Source organism: Micromesistius poutassou (assembly GCF_964030765.1).
Source record: "Micromesistius poutassou genome assembly, chromosome: 17".
Lineage (NCBI taxonomy): Eukaryota > Metazoa > Chordata > Actinopteri > Gadiformes > Gadidae > Micromesistius > Micromesistius poutassou.
The window spans coordinates 1418708-1435537 of record NC_140287.1 but is presented as its reverse complement, the minus strand read 5'-3'; the positions used below and the strand labels follow the sequence as shown (position 1 = coordinate 1435537).

At 43.6% G+C, this 16830-nt stretch overlaps 1 protein-coding gene and 1 long non-coding RNA gene across 9 annotated transcripts in view; one reads left to right on the top strand and one right to left on the bottom strand.

Annotated features, from left to right (window-relative positions):
* Positions 1-3585, top strand: part of kiaa1109 (KIAA1109) — a 97776-nt gene extending 94191 nt beyond the window's left edge. For all 8 annotated transcript variants that reach the window (XM_084482459.1, XM_084482458.1, XM_084482461.1 and 5 more), the window contains 4 exons: positions 385-579; positions 1671-1805; positions 1882-2041; positions 2579-3585. In XM_084482459.1, the coding sequence (XP_084338585.1) occupies positions 385-579; positions 1671-1805; positions 1882-2041; positions 2579-2795 (707 nt within the window). In that variant the 3' untranslated portion in view covers positions 2796-3585. The remainder of the gene's footprint in view (positions 1-384; positions 580-1670; positions 1806-1881; positions 2042-2578) is intronic.
* Positions 3586-10834: 7249 nt separating this feature from the next.
* Positions 10835-14143, bottom strand: LOC311362600. The gene is made up of 4 exons (XR_014638810.1): positions 13835-14143; positions 13564-13587; positions 13112-13181; positions 10835-11981 (listed from the first exon to the last, which is right to left on the bottom strand). It is a non-coding gene; the product is annotated as an uncharacterized lncRNA (long non-coding RNA).
* Positions 14144-16830: the final 2687 nt, after the last annotated feature.

Below are 16830 nucleotides of genomic sequence, written 5' to 3'. Positions count from 1 at the left end.
GTGTTACTGACGCTGACTGGTCCTCTTCAGCCAGACCCACGTACCCAACGGCTTACGCTGGACCACCTTTTGTCAACGACAGTTCCTTTGTTGGACTTCAGGAGGTTTTGTGGTCTGTTGTGACTCATGTCGTGTTCTGCGCTCCAGCATCTGAATCAACTGTTTGGGTCAAACTTGTTGTCCAGAAAAACAAACGTTTCAAATGGAAATATGACACTTTAATGAGAAGATCAAATGATTGTCAATGAGAAAATATGTATCAATGTTACTACCACATTTATTTATGCCTTTCGCATTTTCATAGCAATTTGATAGCAATTTTTAATATGTTGAAGTTGAGAGTTTGAGCCATCTGTTTCTAAACAACGTGTTTAATGTGTTCAGAATTAAACTTACTGCGTAACGCTGACACCAACACGGAGGAGAACGGCTCCACCACCAAGAGCTCCAGTCTGCTGAGCAGCTTCAGAGGCTCCTCCAGCTACAACCACGAGACGGAGACCGTGTTCGCTCTGCCCCGCATGCAGCTGGACTTCAAGTCCATCCACGTCCAGGAGCCCCAGGAGCCCTCGCTGACCGGTACGGAGACACGCACGCACGCACGCACACACACACTGACGCACGCACGCACGCACGCACGCACACACGGACACACACTGACACACACACACACTGACACACACTGACACACACTGACACACGGCGCCACCGGAGGGTGGTGAGGTCTGACTGCTTTGGGGAGGACGGCACAAACATCATTAGAGCCTTTTTTAAACAGTGATTAAATGGTAAAGATATGAGACGTTTAGTCCACATGTTTAGTAGTGGGTTCACTGGCTCTTTACGTGATTTATGGTCCCAGGCAAACACCGTTATGGCCTAGGGTCAGGGCTAGGGTCAGGGTCAGGGTCAGGGCTAGGGCTAGGGTCAGGGCTAGGGTCAGGGCTAGGGTCAGGGCTAGCCCTAGCCCTGACCCTGACCCTGACCCTGACCCTGACCCTAGCCCTGACCCTAGCCCTAGGCCATAACGGAGTGTCCTTATCCATTGTTCCTAGACTAGCCCTAGCCCTAGGCCATAACGGAGTGTCCTTATCCATTGTTCCTAGACTAGCCCTAGGCCATAACGGAGTGTCCTTATCCATTGTTCCTAGACTAGCCCTAGCCCTAGGCCATAACGGAGTGTCCTTATCCATTGTTCCTAGACTAGCCCTAGGCCATAACGGAGTGTCCTTATCCATTGTTCCTAGACTAGCCCTAGGCCTAGGCCATAACGGAGTGTCCTTATCCATTGTTCCTAGACTAGCCCTAGGCCATAACGGAGTGTCCTTATCCATTGTTCCTAGACTAGCCCTAGGCCTAGGCCATAACGGAGTGTCCTTATCCATTGTTCCTAGACTAGCCCTAGGCCATAACGGAGTGTCCTTATCCATTGTTCCTAGACTAGCCCTAGGCCTAGGCCATAACGGAGTGTCCTTATCCATTGTTCCTAGACTAGCCCTAGGCCATAACGGAGTGTCCTTATCCATTGTTCCTAGACTAGCCCTAGGCCATAACGGAGTGTCCTTATCCATTGTTCCTAGACTAGCCCTAGGCCATAACGGAGTGTCCTTATCCATTGTTCCTAGACTAGCCCTAGGCCATAACGGAGTGTCCTTATCCATTGCTCCTAGACTCGGACAGCAAGCCTAAGGTGGAGTGCAGCGTGGTCACAGAGTTCACGGATCATATCTGCGTCACCATGGACGCTGAGCTCATCATGTTCCTCCATGACCTGGTGTCGGCCTACCTCAAGGAGAAGGAGAAAGGTATGCAGCCTGCAGGCAAACATCTGGAGCGTCTGCCACAGCCCAGTGGTTCTAACCTCTGCTCTCTCTGTGGCAGCGCTGTTTGCCCCCCGGATGTTCACCACCCGGCCCGGTCAGAAGAGCCCCACCAGTCTCCATGACGACAGCTCCTCAGACAAGGAGGAGGGCGTCAACTACACCACGGTGGACTGGAGGGAGTTCATGTGCAACACCTGGCACCTGGAGCCCACGCTGCGGTCAGACATGTTCATCAGTCACCAGGGAGAACCATTCGCTGCAGGGGGACAGAACCACATTTCCACTTCAGAGGAATCCTCTGCTGCTCAGCTGTGGTGGCTGAAGCATCACTAGTTCAAGTGTATCATGAACCGACGGACACGGCTCCTCCTGTCACCTACAGCTCTTCTGTGGCTCTTTACCGAGTCAGAGGACCAACATTAATGTGTGGGAGGGCCTCGCAGTACCACCAACCGTTGGCTGCTTCATCACAGTCCTTAGAAATACCTTTCACTCAGACGGGCCTGAAGGCAGCCCCACTGTTAGGAACTCACATCCTGTTGGGCTGAAGAAGGTGTTCCTTTGGGATTGGATTGTTTAGCCATCAGGACACTTTAATAAACTGAATATGTGCAATTGGCATAGAGAGAAGTTGATTTATGTTCCTCTAGTTCCACTGTTGATAGACACTAGTACAATCAGCGCTATGGCGTACTGTGCTCAATGGCATTAAGGTCTTAAACATGCTACTCACAAACCACTTCTTTACTTCCTAGGCTTATTTCTTGGACTGGACGTAAGATTGACCCCGTGGGCGTGGACTACATATTGCAAAAGCTGGGTTTCCATCACGCCAGGACGACCATCCCCAAGTGGCTGCAGCGGGGCGTGATGGACCCCCTGGACAAGGTTCTGTCGGTGCTCATCAAGAAACTGGGCACAGCTCTACAAGACGAGAAGGAAAAGAAAGGCCGAGATAAAGAGGACCACTAGAGACACACACACTATCCTACGCCTCTCTACGGGTCAGAGTAGCCCGACTTCTAAATGTGTTGATTGCAAAGTATTTTACTATTGTGCTATGTGAGTAGTTCCCTCAACGTGTCATCAAAGTAGTCCTTTTTTAATATATAAGGTCATTGAATGGAAAAGGTTGTTGCAGTGCTTTAAAACAACCCTTCTAAAAAAAGATGTGAATAAACTCTTAAATTATATTATTAACCAACTTGAACCTTTTTATATTAAGGCTGGCCCATATTTAAGAAACCTTTTCTTTAAAAAAACGACCTTTCTAGACTCGTACCTTCAATATGTTTACTGTCAATTTGAAGGCAAACTTAATTTTGGTTTAAATTCATCAATAGTCACATTTTGTCTACTTTTAACATCACATTGGAATGAACTTGTACTTGTAAAGACACATTGATTGTACATGTATAATTTGTCTTATATATATATAATATGCCTCTGTAAATAACTTGATTTCTTAATGTTGATTGCGTGGCATAATAAAAACACTCATTTATGTTGGTTGAGTATTGCTAAAGGATACATTGAATGATGCTCAAGTTTTACTAAAAGTCTTTTCACTGAAATAAAGTGCAATTTTTGGGACGTGCTTATGCAAGCCTGCAAATTAATCTCAAACTTGATTTTGAGATGAGGGCCAATAACATTTTTTGTGATCACGTGTTTTATCAAGCAGTTGAAAATAAGTAACAGAGTAATGGAGTGTAAAGTTTGAAGCATATGTCGGTCGTAAAGGATAATAAATTAAATTAAAATAAAAGTTTCTTTATTCTATCATGCTCATGGGCGATACCAACCTGCTGATTTCCATTCCTCATTATAAATAAAAAGAAAAACCATTGAAGCTGATAAATAGAAACCCTGGACGGCTTATAGTTTCACCTCTTCAAACACATTACCCACAACACACACACAAACACATTACCACAACACACACAAACACATTACCCACCAACACACACAAACACATTACCCACCAACACACACAAACACATTACCCACCAACACACACACAAACAAACACATTACCCACCAACACACAACACACACAAACACATTACCCACCAACACACACACAAACAAACACATTACCCACCAACACACACACAAACAAATTCCCCACCAACACACACACAAACACATTACCCACCAACACACACACAAACAAACACATTACCCACCAACACACACACAAACACATTACCCACCAACACACACACAAACACATTACCCACCAACACACACACAAACAAACACATTACCCACCAACACACACACACACAAACAAACACATTACCCACCAACACACAATACACACACATTACCCACCAACACACACACAAACAAACACATTACCCACCAACACACAACACACACAATGATTAGCTTGAGGCTCATTTGCATAAAGAAAGCAGAACCGCTATGCATGATGGGATGTATTGAGGTTAACCGTGCACTATGGGTATTAGTGGGGTTGTTTTTTTATGAATTCATTTACAAGATCGTTGGCATAGAAATGACAATTACACCTCCTAATTTACATACAAGGCACAATGAATAAAAAGACAAATTATGTAAAATAATGGGACAAATTATAAAAATGGACAAAAATGGACAAAAAAATAATTAAAAAAATAAAGTAATAAATAAATGGTAAACTAACTTTGCTAGGGGTTCTCAAATACATTTTTCTCATCATAAGCTGCAAGTAGTGCTTTTGAATGTTTACGTTTAATTTTTTTTAAGGAACTTAAATGATTGGCAACGGGGGCGTCGCTGGCAATAGACAATACCAGAGAATGTCTAATAGGAAGAGAACTGGCACTCTCTGGTGACTTCCGGGCTCTGAACTGGTTGCTAACACATCTCTGTCCATGAGAGGGCGCTGGCGGGCGAGGGCAGAATGAATGGGAGTCGACGGGTTTCACCCTCAAATTACACTTTTCTCAGGGTGTCGTTTTTTGTCAAGTCATTTGAGAGTCTCATTCAAAAGGGAGGGTAAGATAATACACTCTAAATCTCACTCGCACTGAATATTGCATTTTTTAAGTTCACTTAACTGTTCTAAAAATCTGTTAAAAAAGATGATGACGTTACATACAAGTTCTGAGTCACTTTGCCACTTCCGCATATATAAAATATATATATATATATATATATATAGGCCTATATATATTATATGTATAATAATATATATACATATAATATATAACAATTAACTTTGACGGAAAGTCCTCCTTAAGATAATGTTTCTGATTGTGCTTCAGCTTCAGATGCCATCAAGAGGGTCTCTGGTCGTAATCAGTCACAAGTCCGTCCCTGACCAATCAGCATTCATTAGCAGAACGCTAGCGTGTACGGCCAACAACGGCCCAACCTGTAAGAGATCCAAAGGACAGAAGTACTCATTCATTCGACTTTTGAATAATCTATATTGAACTTAGAACAATATAATCTGCGATGTTTCAACGACAAGAAGGTGAAAGAGATCCATTTAGCAAAGAGCTACGAGTAGAATTGTCAAACATTTTAAAATAAAGATAAACTAGTTAAAACAAGGGGAACCTATATGAAACAGGAATTAGAAAAAAGCTTTTTTTTAAAGATACGCTTTAAGCTTTAGTTTAAAAACATGTGCAGACTGTGGGGCCCTCAGATGGTCAGGGAGGGCGTTCTCGGGGCTACAGAGGAGGAAGCCCGGTCGCCCATGCTGTGGGTTTGGTTCTGGGGCTTTGGAGAGTGTGTGTTGTTGCAGAACGGAGGGTGCGTGAGGAGGTTTGGGGGGTGAGGAGTTCCTGTAGGTAAAGGGGAGCGTGACCATAGATGCACTGGTGGGTGAGTAGGGAGACCTTGTGATCAATTCTGAAAGGGACGGGGAGCCAGGGGAGGGACTTCAGGGTGGGGGTGATGTGATCGTATTTTCGCGCCCTCATCAGGATCCTGGCAGCGCTGTCCTGGGTGTTTTGCAGTCTCTGAATGCTCTTGCCAGGGATCCCGATGAGGAGTGCATTGCAGTAGTCCAGCCTGGAGGAGATGGAGGCGTGGACGAGCTTCTCTGCATCTGCCAGGGTGAGTGTTGGACGGAGTTTGGCGATGTTCTTGAGGTGGTAGAAAGATGTCTTACAGAGGTGATTGATGTGGGTATCAAATGAGAGGTGGGAATCCATTTTTACGCCTAGGTTGGTGACAGGTGTGGAGAGGGAGATGTTTTGAGTTAGTTAGTAGAGGACCAGTAAACTGGTAGCCCTCTGTGAGGCTAAGGACTGAGTTAGTTAGTAGAGGACCAGTAGACTGGTAGCCCCGCCCATTCTGCCGGTGATGTGAGTTCGCTCTGCAGAAGGGTCTGGAGAAGATCAATACATTTCTTTCTAGATTCAATACGTTTTTGCGGGAGCCAATCACGAAGCTGGCTTTTCCCCCTGGCGCGATATTGGCTGGTTTAACACAATGACGACAGGGAAGCGACGGCAAGCAGCCAATTGCTATCTATCTATCATAACATGTGAACGATATCTATCTATCATAACATGTGAACGATATCTATCTATCTATCTATCTATCTATCATAACATGTGAACGATATCTATCTATCTATTTATCTATCATAACATGTGAAAGATATCTATCTATCATAACATGTGAAAGATATCTATCTATCATAACATGTGAAAGATATCTATCTATCATAACATGTGAACGATATCTATCTATCATAACATGTGAAATATATCTATCTATCTGTCTATTTATCTATCATAACATGTGAAAGATATCTATCTATCTATTTATCTATCATAACATGTGAAAGATATCTATCTATCTATCTATCATAACATGTGAACGATATCTATCTATCTATTTATCTATCATAACATGTGAAAGATATCTATCTATCATAACATGTGAAAGATATCTATCATAACATGTGAACGATATCTATCTATCATAACATGTGAAAGATATCTATCTATCTATCATAACATGAGAAAGATATCTATCTATCTATTTATCTATCATAACATGTGAAAGATATCTATCTATCTATTTATCTATCATAACATGTCAAAGATATCTATCTATCTATCTATCTATCTATCATAACATGTCAAAGATATCTATCTAACAGACCAACAGATTGTGAGCATGAATAATAATCTTATCTAATCATACCGTGTTTTTCCATGTGGGTAAGGTTGCATTCCTAAGACATTCAAACTATACAGTACAATTCCAGAGACAGATATTGTATCAAAATATCCAAAAATAAATAAATAAAGATCAAAACCCTGTCAACGGCTACTAATGACGTAGGGGTCTTGAAGGGTTGTCATCCCATTTCATAGGGGTAGGGTTAAGGGGTAGGGTTGAGGGGTAGGGGTAGGGTTGAGGGGTAGGGTTGAGGGGTAGCGTTAAGGGGTAGGGGTAGGGTTGAGGGGTAGGGGTAGGGTTGAGGGGTAGGGGTAGGGTTGAGATTTTGGGGTAGGGCAGTAATGGGATTGGGCCTTTGGTCCAATGTCCAGCTGGAGCAATTTCGCAATACCCCAAAAACCATGGTTACCGCCGATGTATTACTCAGACTACTGTTCGATTTAAACAGCAAAGACAGAGACACGTTAGAAGTCATCAACAACATAATTTATTGCAGCAATTTAAAATTTAAAAAATACATGCGCAGTCGAAATGTACCGATCAAACGCCACGTCACAAGTCAACCCTATCACAAGGCATATAATAAAATCACATGATTCCGTTGCTCGTGTGGGAGGTCGCTTGCGAGCTGCACTTGCTGTCTCCCTCTGATTTTAATTCAACCATCGAGGTTAAAATGTGCTCATATTGATCAATGACAGAAGACATACTGTACATGAGTCATGCTGAGACCAGCGGGTGTCGGATAATATTTAGGCGTTCTTTGTAGCGATTGTTTGCCATAAAGCACTGTAGGCGCTTTAGTCTGCCACAAGAAAAACACATTGAAATCATGAACATGAGCCAGAGTATTTTTTTGCACACAGTGCCGGCTGCTGCGCTGCTGTTTAGTACGGTCCACCACTAGCTTCTTCTTTCCCCATAAGAAGCAACATCTAGTGTTTAATTATTATGTTGATTCGCCTTTGAGCGTTTAATTATAATTATATTGAACATGTGCAGCAGCGCCCCCTGGGGCCCCCTGGGGCCGTTCCTCACGACGGCTCACGGGGTGACACCGGTTTCGTTCGTGAACGACCCATCACTACTCTTCAGTCCTCAGTCCCATCGCGGATTTTGAAGAGCGAGTCGAAAGACGAACTGCAACCTATTTCTTGATATTTGCTTGGCGAAATTGCTAGACAATTTTCATCGTACATTTCATACACTTATTCACACAATTCCTTGCTTCAGTTTAACATAATTCCCACATTTCCTTGTTCAAGTTCAATATCGTTTTGGCCATCACTTTGATTCAGGGAGCCTGAGGTCTGAACTTCAAGTCCTGTATTCAGATCAGGACTTGCAGGGTGGCAGGGGAAAACTGTGTGATTTCTTGGTGTTTCTTAAAGACATGGAGTTGGACAGTGCAATGCCTCAGCTTTACAAACTGTTCTCATTAGTGGCAACAATTGGAGCTACATCTGCAGGTGTAGAAAGGAGCTTCTCCTGTTTAAAGCGGCTCAAGTCCTACACCCGTAACACAATGGGCCAAGGCCGTTGAAGCAGCCTAGCTCTGCTGGCCATTGAGAGGACACTGGTCAAGTCACTGGAAAAGACAGCTAGTTGGTATGACAGAGCATTTCCTTGAAAAGGAACAGAGAGCAGAATTTACATATAAATAAATTGACAGTTTATATGATGTAGGCTGAAAACGAGCTTCCCCTCTTTGAAAGACCAGCAGCCGCCACTGTTTCCATGGTAACAGCGAGCTCCACCAATCAAAGACGTCGTGTTACATTTTAGAGTTGTGGGTAGTGTAGTAGTAGGTGGTTTCAAATGACATTGCGAATAAAACGTGTTTTCCTAAAATTGATATCTAAAAGAGAACCAAGCGGAAGCGGACGACTCCCAGGACTAGTGGTGGATTTCATGATTCGTTTGAATGAATCAGTTTGCGTCGGTCAGTTCGCCAAGAAGAGTCGTTCCTTCGTTCCTTCGTTTGCGTTTCCGGTAGCGGTGAATCATGATTCTCAGTCACTGAGTCGGTCAGACTCGGCTCCTCCCTCGTTCTCGTTCAAACGAATCACGATCGTGCAACGGTGCAAACGGTCAACACAACATTAACTAAGTTCCTTTTAGCTGAGGAGCGCTTCATGTTAGAATCGGGATGTTGTTGCCCGTCTGACTCTCGTGACTTCTCAGTCCTCACCGCTAAACACAGTCAGTGAACGAACGGCGACTCGCGTAGTGGGTGGAGCTGGGAGTAGAGTCTTGGAGGACGAACGATACGAATGACGACGAACGAGTCGTTCACTGAGAGCGGCGAATCAGGTCGGTTCGTTCATTTTAAAGAGTCGTTCGTTCGAAGTGATTTGTTCGCGAACGAGCCACCACTACCCAGGACTCTGGACCCAATAATGTCTGGCTGCAGCCTGTAGGACATCAACATCCAACTGCTACCGGCAAAATCGTTTTACACCAGCGATGATGTTTAGTAAATGATGTCCCTTTCAGGGTTAGGGTAGTAGTGGTTAGGGATAGGGTAGTAGTGGTTAGGGTTAGGGTAGTAGTGGTTAGGGTTAGGGTAGTAGTGGTTAGGAATAGGGTAGTAATGGTTAGGGTTAGGGTAGTAGTGGTTATGGTAGTAGTGGTTAGGGTTAGGGTAGTAGTGGTTAGGAATAGGGTAGTAGTGGTTAGGGTTAGGTAGTAGTGGTTAGGGTAGTAGTGGTTAGGAATAGGGTAGTAGTGGTTAGGGTAGTAGTGGTTAGGAATAGGGTAGTAGTGGTTAGGGTTACGGTAGTAGTGGTTAGGGTTAGGGTAGTAGTGGTTAGGGTTAGGGATATTTATTTATTCAGATCCCCATTAGCTTCCACAGCTGTGGTCGCTAGTCTTCCTGGGGTCCACATAAAACACAAAAACAATAGCCATACAAACATACATACTGTACAAAATCCTATCAATATCACAAAAGTTAAAAACACTGTATATATATACAACACTTCAATACATTGTACAAACATCATTAACCTCTCAATAAAAAACAAAGTCCATTGACAGGAGAAAAAGTGAGTTTTAAAACTGACAATATGCAATACATAATAATTTATGTAATATCTAATAAGTTTACAAGTACATCAAGCATAGAGTCAATAGAGTCAAGGATAGGGTAGTAGTGGTTAGGGATAGGGTAGTAGTGGTTAGGGTTAGGGTAGTACTGGTTAGGGTTAGGGATAGGGTAGTAGTGGTTAGGGTTAGGGTAGTACTGGTTAGGGATAGGGTAGTAGTGGTTAGGGTTAGGGTAGTAGTGGTTAGGGTTAGGGTAGTAGTGGCTAGAGGGTTAGGGATAGGGTAGTAGTGGTTAGTGTTAGGGTAGTAGTGGCTAGGGTTAGGGTAGTAGTGGTTAGGGTTAGGGTAGTAGTGGTTAGGGTTAGGGATAGGGTAGTAGTGGTTAGGTTTAGGGTAGTAGTGGTTAGGATTACGGTAGTAGTGGTTAGGGTTAGGGTAGTAGTGGTTAGGATTAGGGTTAGGGTAGTAGTGGCTAGGGTTAGGGTAGTAGTGGTTAGGGTAGTAGTGGTTAGGGTTAGGGATAGGGTAGTAGTGGTTAGGGTTAGGGATTGAAAGAAGAGATTGAAACTTCCCATGCCCCGTGAACCACGCTTCGCCACTGGACGTGAGTGAGTGACGGTAGCAGTTGGATGTGGATGTCCATGTCCTACAGGCTGCAGCCAGACCCCACTCTCTGGACACGGTAAAGAAACACATCGTCTCCATAGTCAACCTGTGAGTGTCTGGAATGTGTCCAGTACACAAACGTCAGGGTCACCAGAGCGGAAATTATAAAAAAAAGTGAAGAAAACAATTCCTCACGTCGATAACGCAGTGGTGGGTCGTTTATTCATCAAACAAAACCGTTAAATTCAAACTTTGCGCAGACCGGCATATCAAGAAACAAGTCACGCTGTCTTAAAGAGACAGCGTCTTAAAGAACGCTTGTCTTAAAGAAACAGCTTGCAATATTTTAATTATAAATCCCCCAAAACCTTAAGCAGTGTATTCAAGCAACTCTTAAATATTTTCCTAAAAGACTGATGATTAATGATTGTCCCTTAATAATCCTAATAATAATCATGATCATATTAAACATCTTAAACATTATAAACCCACACATTAAACAAACGTTATGCAGTAAGCGACCACATCCTAAGATGGCCGCTCATGAGGGAGATCATGTTGCCATGGTTTCAAAGCATCAGTTACAGATTGCACAACACAATCAATTCCTCGACAAATTATCAAACGCACAACTTAATGGAATATTAGAGTGATTTTAGTCATAATAATCACTTTGGTATACTATGATGAGAGTAGATAATGGATCCTCAAAGTCCGGACCGGACCACAACTGTGTCCGGACTCTGATCAAATAATACTTTCCATATGAGGACCCACACACAGTGGCGCTTTTAGGCACGGGCGAAGCGGGCAGCCGCCGGGGATAGAGATGTAACGGTTTTTATACACACAAGCCAGGATACGCGTACCACACGCACATGCACACACAAACACCAAACTGATTCGATGACGCAGTAGAAATGACGAGTCCGGAGTTTTGGTCACAATAACCGTGAGGTTAAGTTTTCATACCGTTGATATCCCTAGCCAGGGGCGGCATTACAGGGGGGGCGGCACGAGCACACAAGAAAAAAAAAGATCCCCCCCCCCCCCCCGTCAACAACTCCGCCAGCCCGTATAATAATATAGTATATAAAATAAACAGACCTTTGACATTTTGTAGAATTTCTTTGTGGGCCTTCAAGATTTGTATTTGAGTACCCCTGGAGTAGATAATGATTTCATTTATTGAAGCTTCCTTAAGGATTAATGTTTGTTTTCCAAATCAAAGAGAGTGCGAGTGTTGTGGTTGAGTCTGAGGCGACCTGAGCCCCACGCCTGATGGTCAGGATTATGAATGATGATCAACCGTCCAACCAGAAGCCTCTTCATCATTCAGCTCCGCCCCTAAACACCAAGGAAACACAGGTGAGCTTCAGCCATCCATCAGCACATCACTGTTCACCCCCTCATCATGAGCCCACCACATGATAGGGCCCGTACCGGTGGACTCCTTGGAGTCTCTTTCATCTGGCGGGAAAAAGATTGTTGAAGCATTATTGTTAGCGTTTAGCTTCTACCGGGAGTAGACTGCTTATGTAGCGAGCAGCTAGCCTCTAGCTATATAAACGGAGTCCCCACAGACAAACGCTGATACATAACAATCATATTTCCATTTGATTAATCGTTTTAGCGCCAGTGAAACAAGAAATACCGTAACCGATTAAGCTTCACATTGTGTTTCTAGGTTAAATATTGTCGTTGTTAGGCTCTGCGCCGTCCGCAGCGGTTAGCTTTAGCGATAGCCACCTTGGGCTAGAGCGTCTTCTAGAACGTCCTCACGCTCGCCTCAACGTCAACGAGACCAACTGGAAATATACGAAGCTGGTAGGAAATTCAACTGTTAAGCTGTGACTCTGAAAATAGAATTTTAGGTCGAAAATCTGTTAAAGTTAACGGTTAAAAATGTACTATTACAATATTACTATCACTGATGAATACTGTTACTATATTACTATCACTAATGAATACTGTTACAATATTACTATCACTGATGAATACTGTTACAATATTACTATCACTAATGAATACTGTTACAATATTACTATCACTGATGAATACTGTTACAATATTACTATCAATGATTAATACTGTTATAATATTAATAATACTGTGATGATGTAGAGTAAATCAATTACTGTGATGAAGTACTATATATATTACTGTGATGAAGTACTATATATATTACTGTGATGAAGTACTATGTATATTACTGTGATGAAGTACTATGTATATTACTGTGTTGAAGTACTATGTATATTACTGTGATGAAGTACTATGTATATTACTGTGATGAAGTACTATGTATATTACTGTGATGAAGTACTATGTATATTACTGTGTTGAAGTACTATGTATATTACTGTGATGAAGTACTATGTATATTAATCTCATGAAGTATTGCAGTAATGTACTGTGAAGATATTAGTGGCCTCCCACCCATCCTCCAAAAAGTTGTGATGTCACAGAGTACTGACCTTGGGGTCAGGGGTCAGGGGTCAGGCAGTGGCACGGGAAGTAGGGGTAGTGCACCCCCTGGTGGCGGAGCTTTAAAAAATAAATGATAGCTTATAAATATCTCTGGTTATCTTTTCTGTTCCACAACATTTTGTATGTCATCTTTGGGGTATGGGATGAAGAGAGGGATCATTTTAGTAATTTTAGTAACATATCGATCTACAGAGCTAGGTGTATGTATCTAGATCTATAGATCTAGATGTATCTAGATCTACAGAGCTAGGTGTATCTAGATCTACAGAGCTAGGTGTATGTATCTAGATCTACAGAGCTGGGTGTATCTAGATCTACAGAGCTAGATGTTTCTAGATCAGCAGGGCTGTATAGTCCAGAGACAAGTCACCATGGTCTCTGTGTTGGTAGTATTGTGAATCATGAGAGCAGAACTGCAGTAAAATCACATGTTACTCACCAGCTGCTGGACGTTCAGCTGAATCTAAGGATGAGGAGAAATGATCAGTGTTGTAACAGTGGTGAACATCCTCATGTTGTTCTACTTTCATATTCTTGAAGCCACAACATCACTGTGGCCTCGACCTTAGAGGAGGTTGGTCATTCAGCGATGGAGAGGTTTCTACAACCAGACCGCTGGAGTATCACCACAACCAATCAGAGTCTAGGAAGGGACGCAGCGAGGGGACAGGAAGTAGGAGCAGCTGGGGGTCAGGGGTCGGCTCACTCACCGTTCCTCTTCCTGTACCGCCAGACTCCCGCCAGGACCAGAGCTCCAACCAGGAGGAGGGCCCCGACCACAGAGCCCACGACGGTGAGGGCCCCCGGGAGCCCTTCAGGGGGAGAGCAGGAGGTGAGGTGTGTGAGGTGGGAGTCATCTCCCCTCCGTCAGCTCACACCCGGAGGTAATGGTGTGTTCCAGACGCCTCGGACACCAGCCTTCCGAGGTCCAAGTGGGGAAATCTCCCAGCTTTCTTGCGGCATTTCTCGGAGGCACGCCCCCTTTTGGTCGCCCCCCCCCCCTCGGAATTCTGAGAGTAGAGCGAGCTCAGTGATGACGCTCTCAACTAAAATGTCTGCACCTGTAAAGAGATTTATTAGGGACCGAGCCAAACTTGGCAAGGACCCTATTGAAACCCTCGTGTTTCTTCTTATTATTATTTTTAGCAACTTCGACTGCGTTTTTCCCCCCCTGCACATATTCGAAAACTCATTTTTTTTTGGCACATTTGTGGGGACTGGTGAAAAATTTTATAATCTGGCCCTCAAATTCACATTCGCCCCTAGGTGGCGCTATAGCAACTGTTCAAAAGTGCAAACTTTGCACAAGCAGCACGCGTCACCGGTTTGACCTACACTCATGAAACTTTGCACACATATGCATATCCTCATGATGAACAAAAAAGTCTCTTGAACTGAACACTTCCGGTAGCCATATTTTCCGCCATTTTGAATTTAGTTAAAAACAGTAAATTCCCCAAGGATCCTAGGTTTTTCGACTTTGACAAAAATCCTTTGGCACATATCATCTATGGCCCATTATCTTCAATCTGACTTAAGGATTAGTCTGTACAATAAAGTTTAGAGCACCAATGAGTTCTAAAAGGGGTGTGGTTGAAACCTCGAAAATAGTTAATTGCTCATATCAACGTCAAGTTGGACGCCTATGATGTTGGCCCCAATACAAAAGTTGTTCAGAATCAAATTCTGAACAAGATAAAGTCAACATATTTTCAAATGGGGCGTGGCATCGAAATGGGTGTGGCCTGACACTAAAATCGCCACAGTTCATAGACGTAATGTTTGATTTGAGCGGAACCCACTCAGTGGCCGTTAGGTACCAAAGTTTTAACTGCTCAATTAAAATTAAGTCGATTGAAAAAACAACATGGCCGCCACAGGCTCTGGTGTCAGGGTAAATCACTGTGCGGAGACCGTAATAGTTATGAATATGAAATTCACAGGACACGTGTAGACTGGTGCCGATAGCTCACATACCAAAATTCGTGTTTCTATTTTTTGTAGCGCCCCCTACAGGAACTTTAAAAAGCAGCCCCTGCGCCACGTTTCACCAATATGTATGAAACTCGGTATGCACATACAATGTGGCAATACCTACAGAAAAGCCTCTTGGACCCATGCTCCAAAACCCACCGGAAGTCGGAAATTTTAATTTTTTCATTTTCACTCTTGGTGGCCATTTTGAATTTTTTTCACTTTTTTGCCTTGTATTTGAATGAACTCCTCCTAGGGAATTTATCGGATCTGCTTCAAAATTGGTCAGTACAGTCATGAAGTGGTGCTGAACCAAAATCGTGCTATTTGTGACTGTACGTTGAAGGGCGTGTCCGTGGCATGCCGTCAAAGTTGGCCATTTTTGAATTCCGTCGCCTTGTATTTGAACTAACTCCTCCTAGGGAATTTATCGGATCTGCTTCAAAATTGGTCAGTACAGTCATGAAGTGGTGCTGAACCAAAATCGTGCTATTTGTGACTGTACGTTGAAGGGTGTGTCCGTGGCGTGATGTCAAATTTGGCCATTTTGAATGGAATTTCACTTTTTCGCATTGTATTTGAACGAACTCCTCCTAGGGAATTTATCGCATCTGCTTCACAATTGGTCAGTACAGTCATGAAGTGGTGCTGCATCAAAATCGTGCTATTTGTGACTGTACGTTGAATGGCGTGGCCGTGGCGTGCCGTCAAAGTTGGCCGTTTTGAATTCCGTGGTCTTATTTTCGCTTTTTTCCCCTTGTATTTGAACGAACTCCTCCTAGGGTATTTATCGGATCAGCTTCACAATTACTCAGTACAGTCAAAAAATGGTGCTCAACCAACGCCGTGTTATTTGCGACTGTACGTTGAGGGGCGTGTCCGTGGCGTGCCGTCAAATTTGTCCGTTTTGAATTCCGTGGTCTTATTTTCGCTTTTTTCCCCTTGTATTTGAACGAACTCCTCCTAGGGAATTTATCGGATCTGCTTAAAAATTGGTCAGTACAGTCATGAAGTGGTGCTGAAACAAAATCGTGCTATTTGTGACTGTACGTTGAAGGGCGTGTCCGTGGCATGCGGTCAAAGTTGGCCATTTTTGAATTCCGTCGCCTTGTATTTGAACTAACTCCTCCTAGGGAATTTACCTCATCTGCTTCTACAGATTACATAAATTCGCGAATTTTTTTAAAACTGCGCTTTTTTAAAGCTGCGCGCAGTGATGAACGGGACCTCGTGCCGGCTTGCGGCTGCGTCACGTGCGGTCCTAACATGTGCACATCTTGCCAGCACACATGTTACGACGGCACGTGACGCGGCCGCAAGCCGGCGCAAATTTTTTTTAAAACTGCGCGCAGTGATGAACGGGACCTCTTACCGGCTTGCGGCTGCGTCACGTGCGGTCCTAACATGTGCACATCTTGCCAGCACACATGTTAGGACCGCACGTGACGCGGCCGCAAGCCGGCGCGAGGTCCCGTTCATCACTGCGCGCAGTTTTAATTTTCTTTGTGTTTGTACCACGTTGGTCGTTTTAATGTTGATTTTAACATTGCTACTTTATTCCGGTCACCAATGTATGCTTTGCACGGTCTTGCTGTGCGTGCGATACAATGTAGAGTTGTGTTGTTTGTTTTCGAGCTGGTTTGCTAAAGAGGCTAATGTAGCTAACAATAAACAAGGACTAGCCAATGGCATGACACGATCACAAAGACCAACGGAACGCTATAGTGCTACC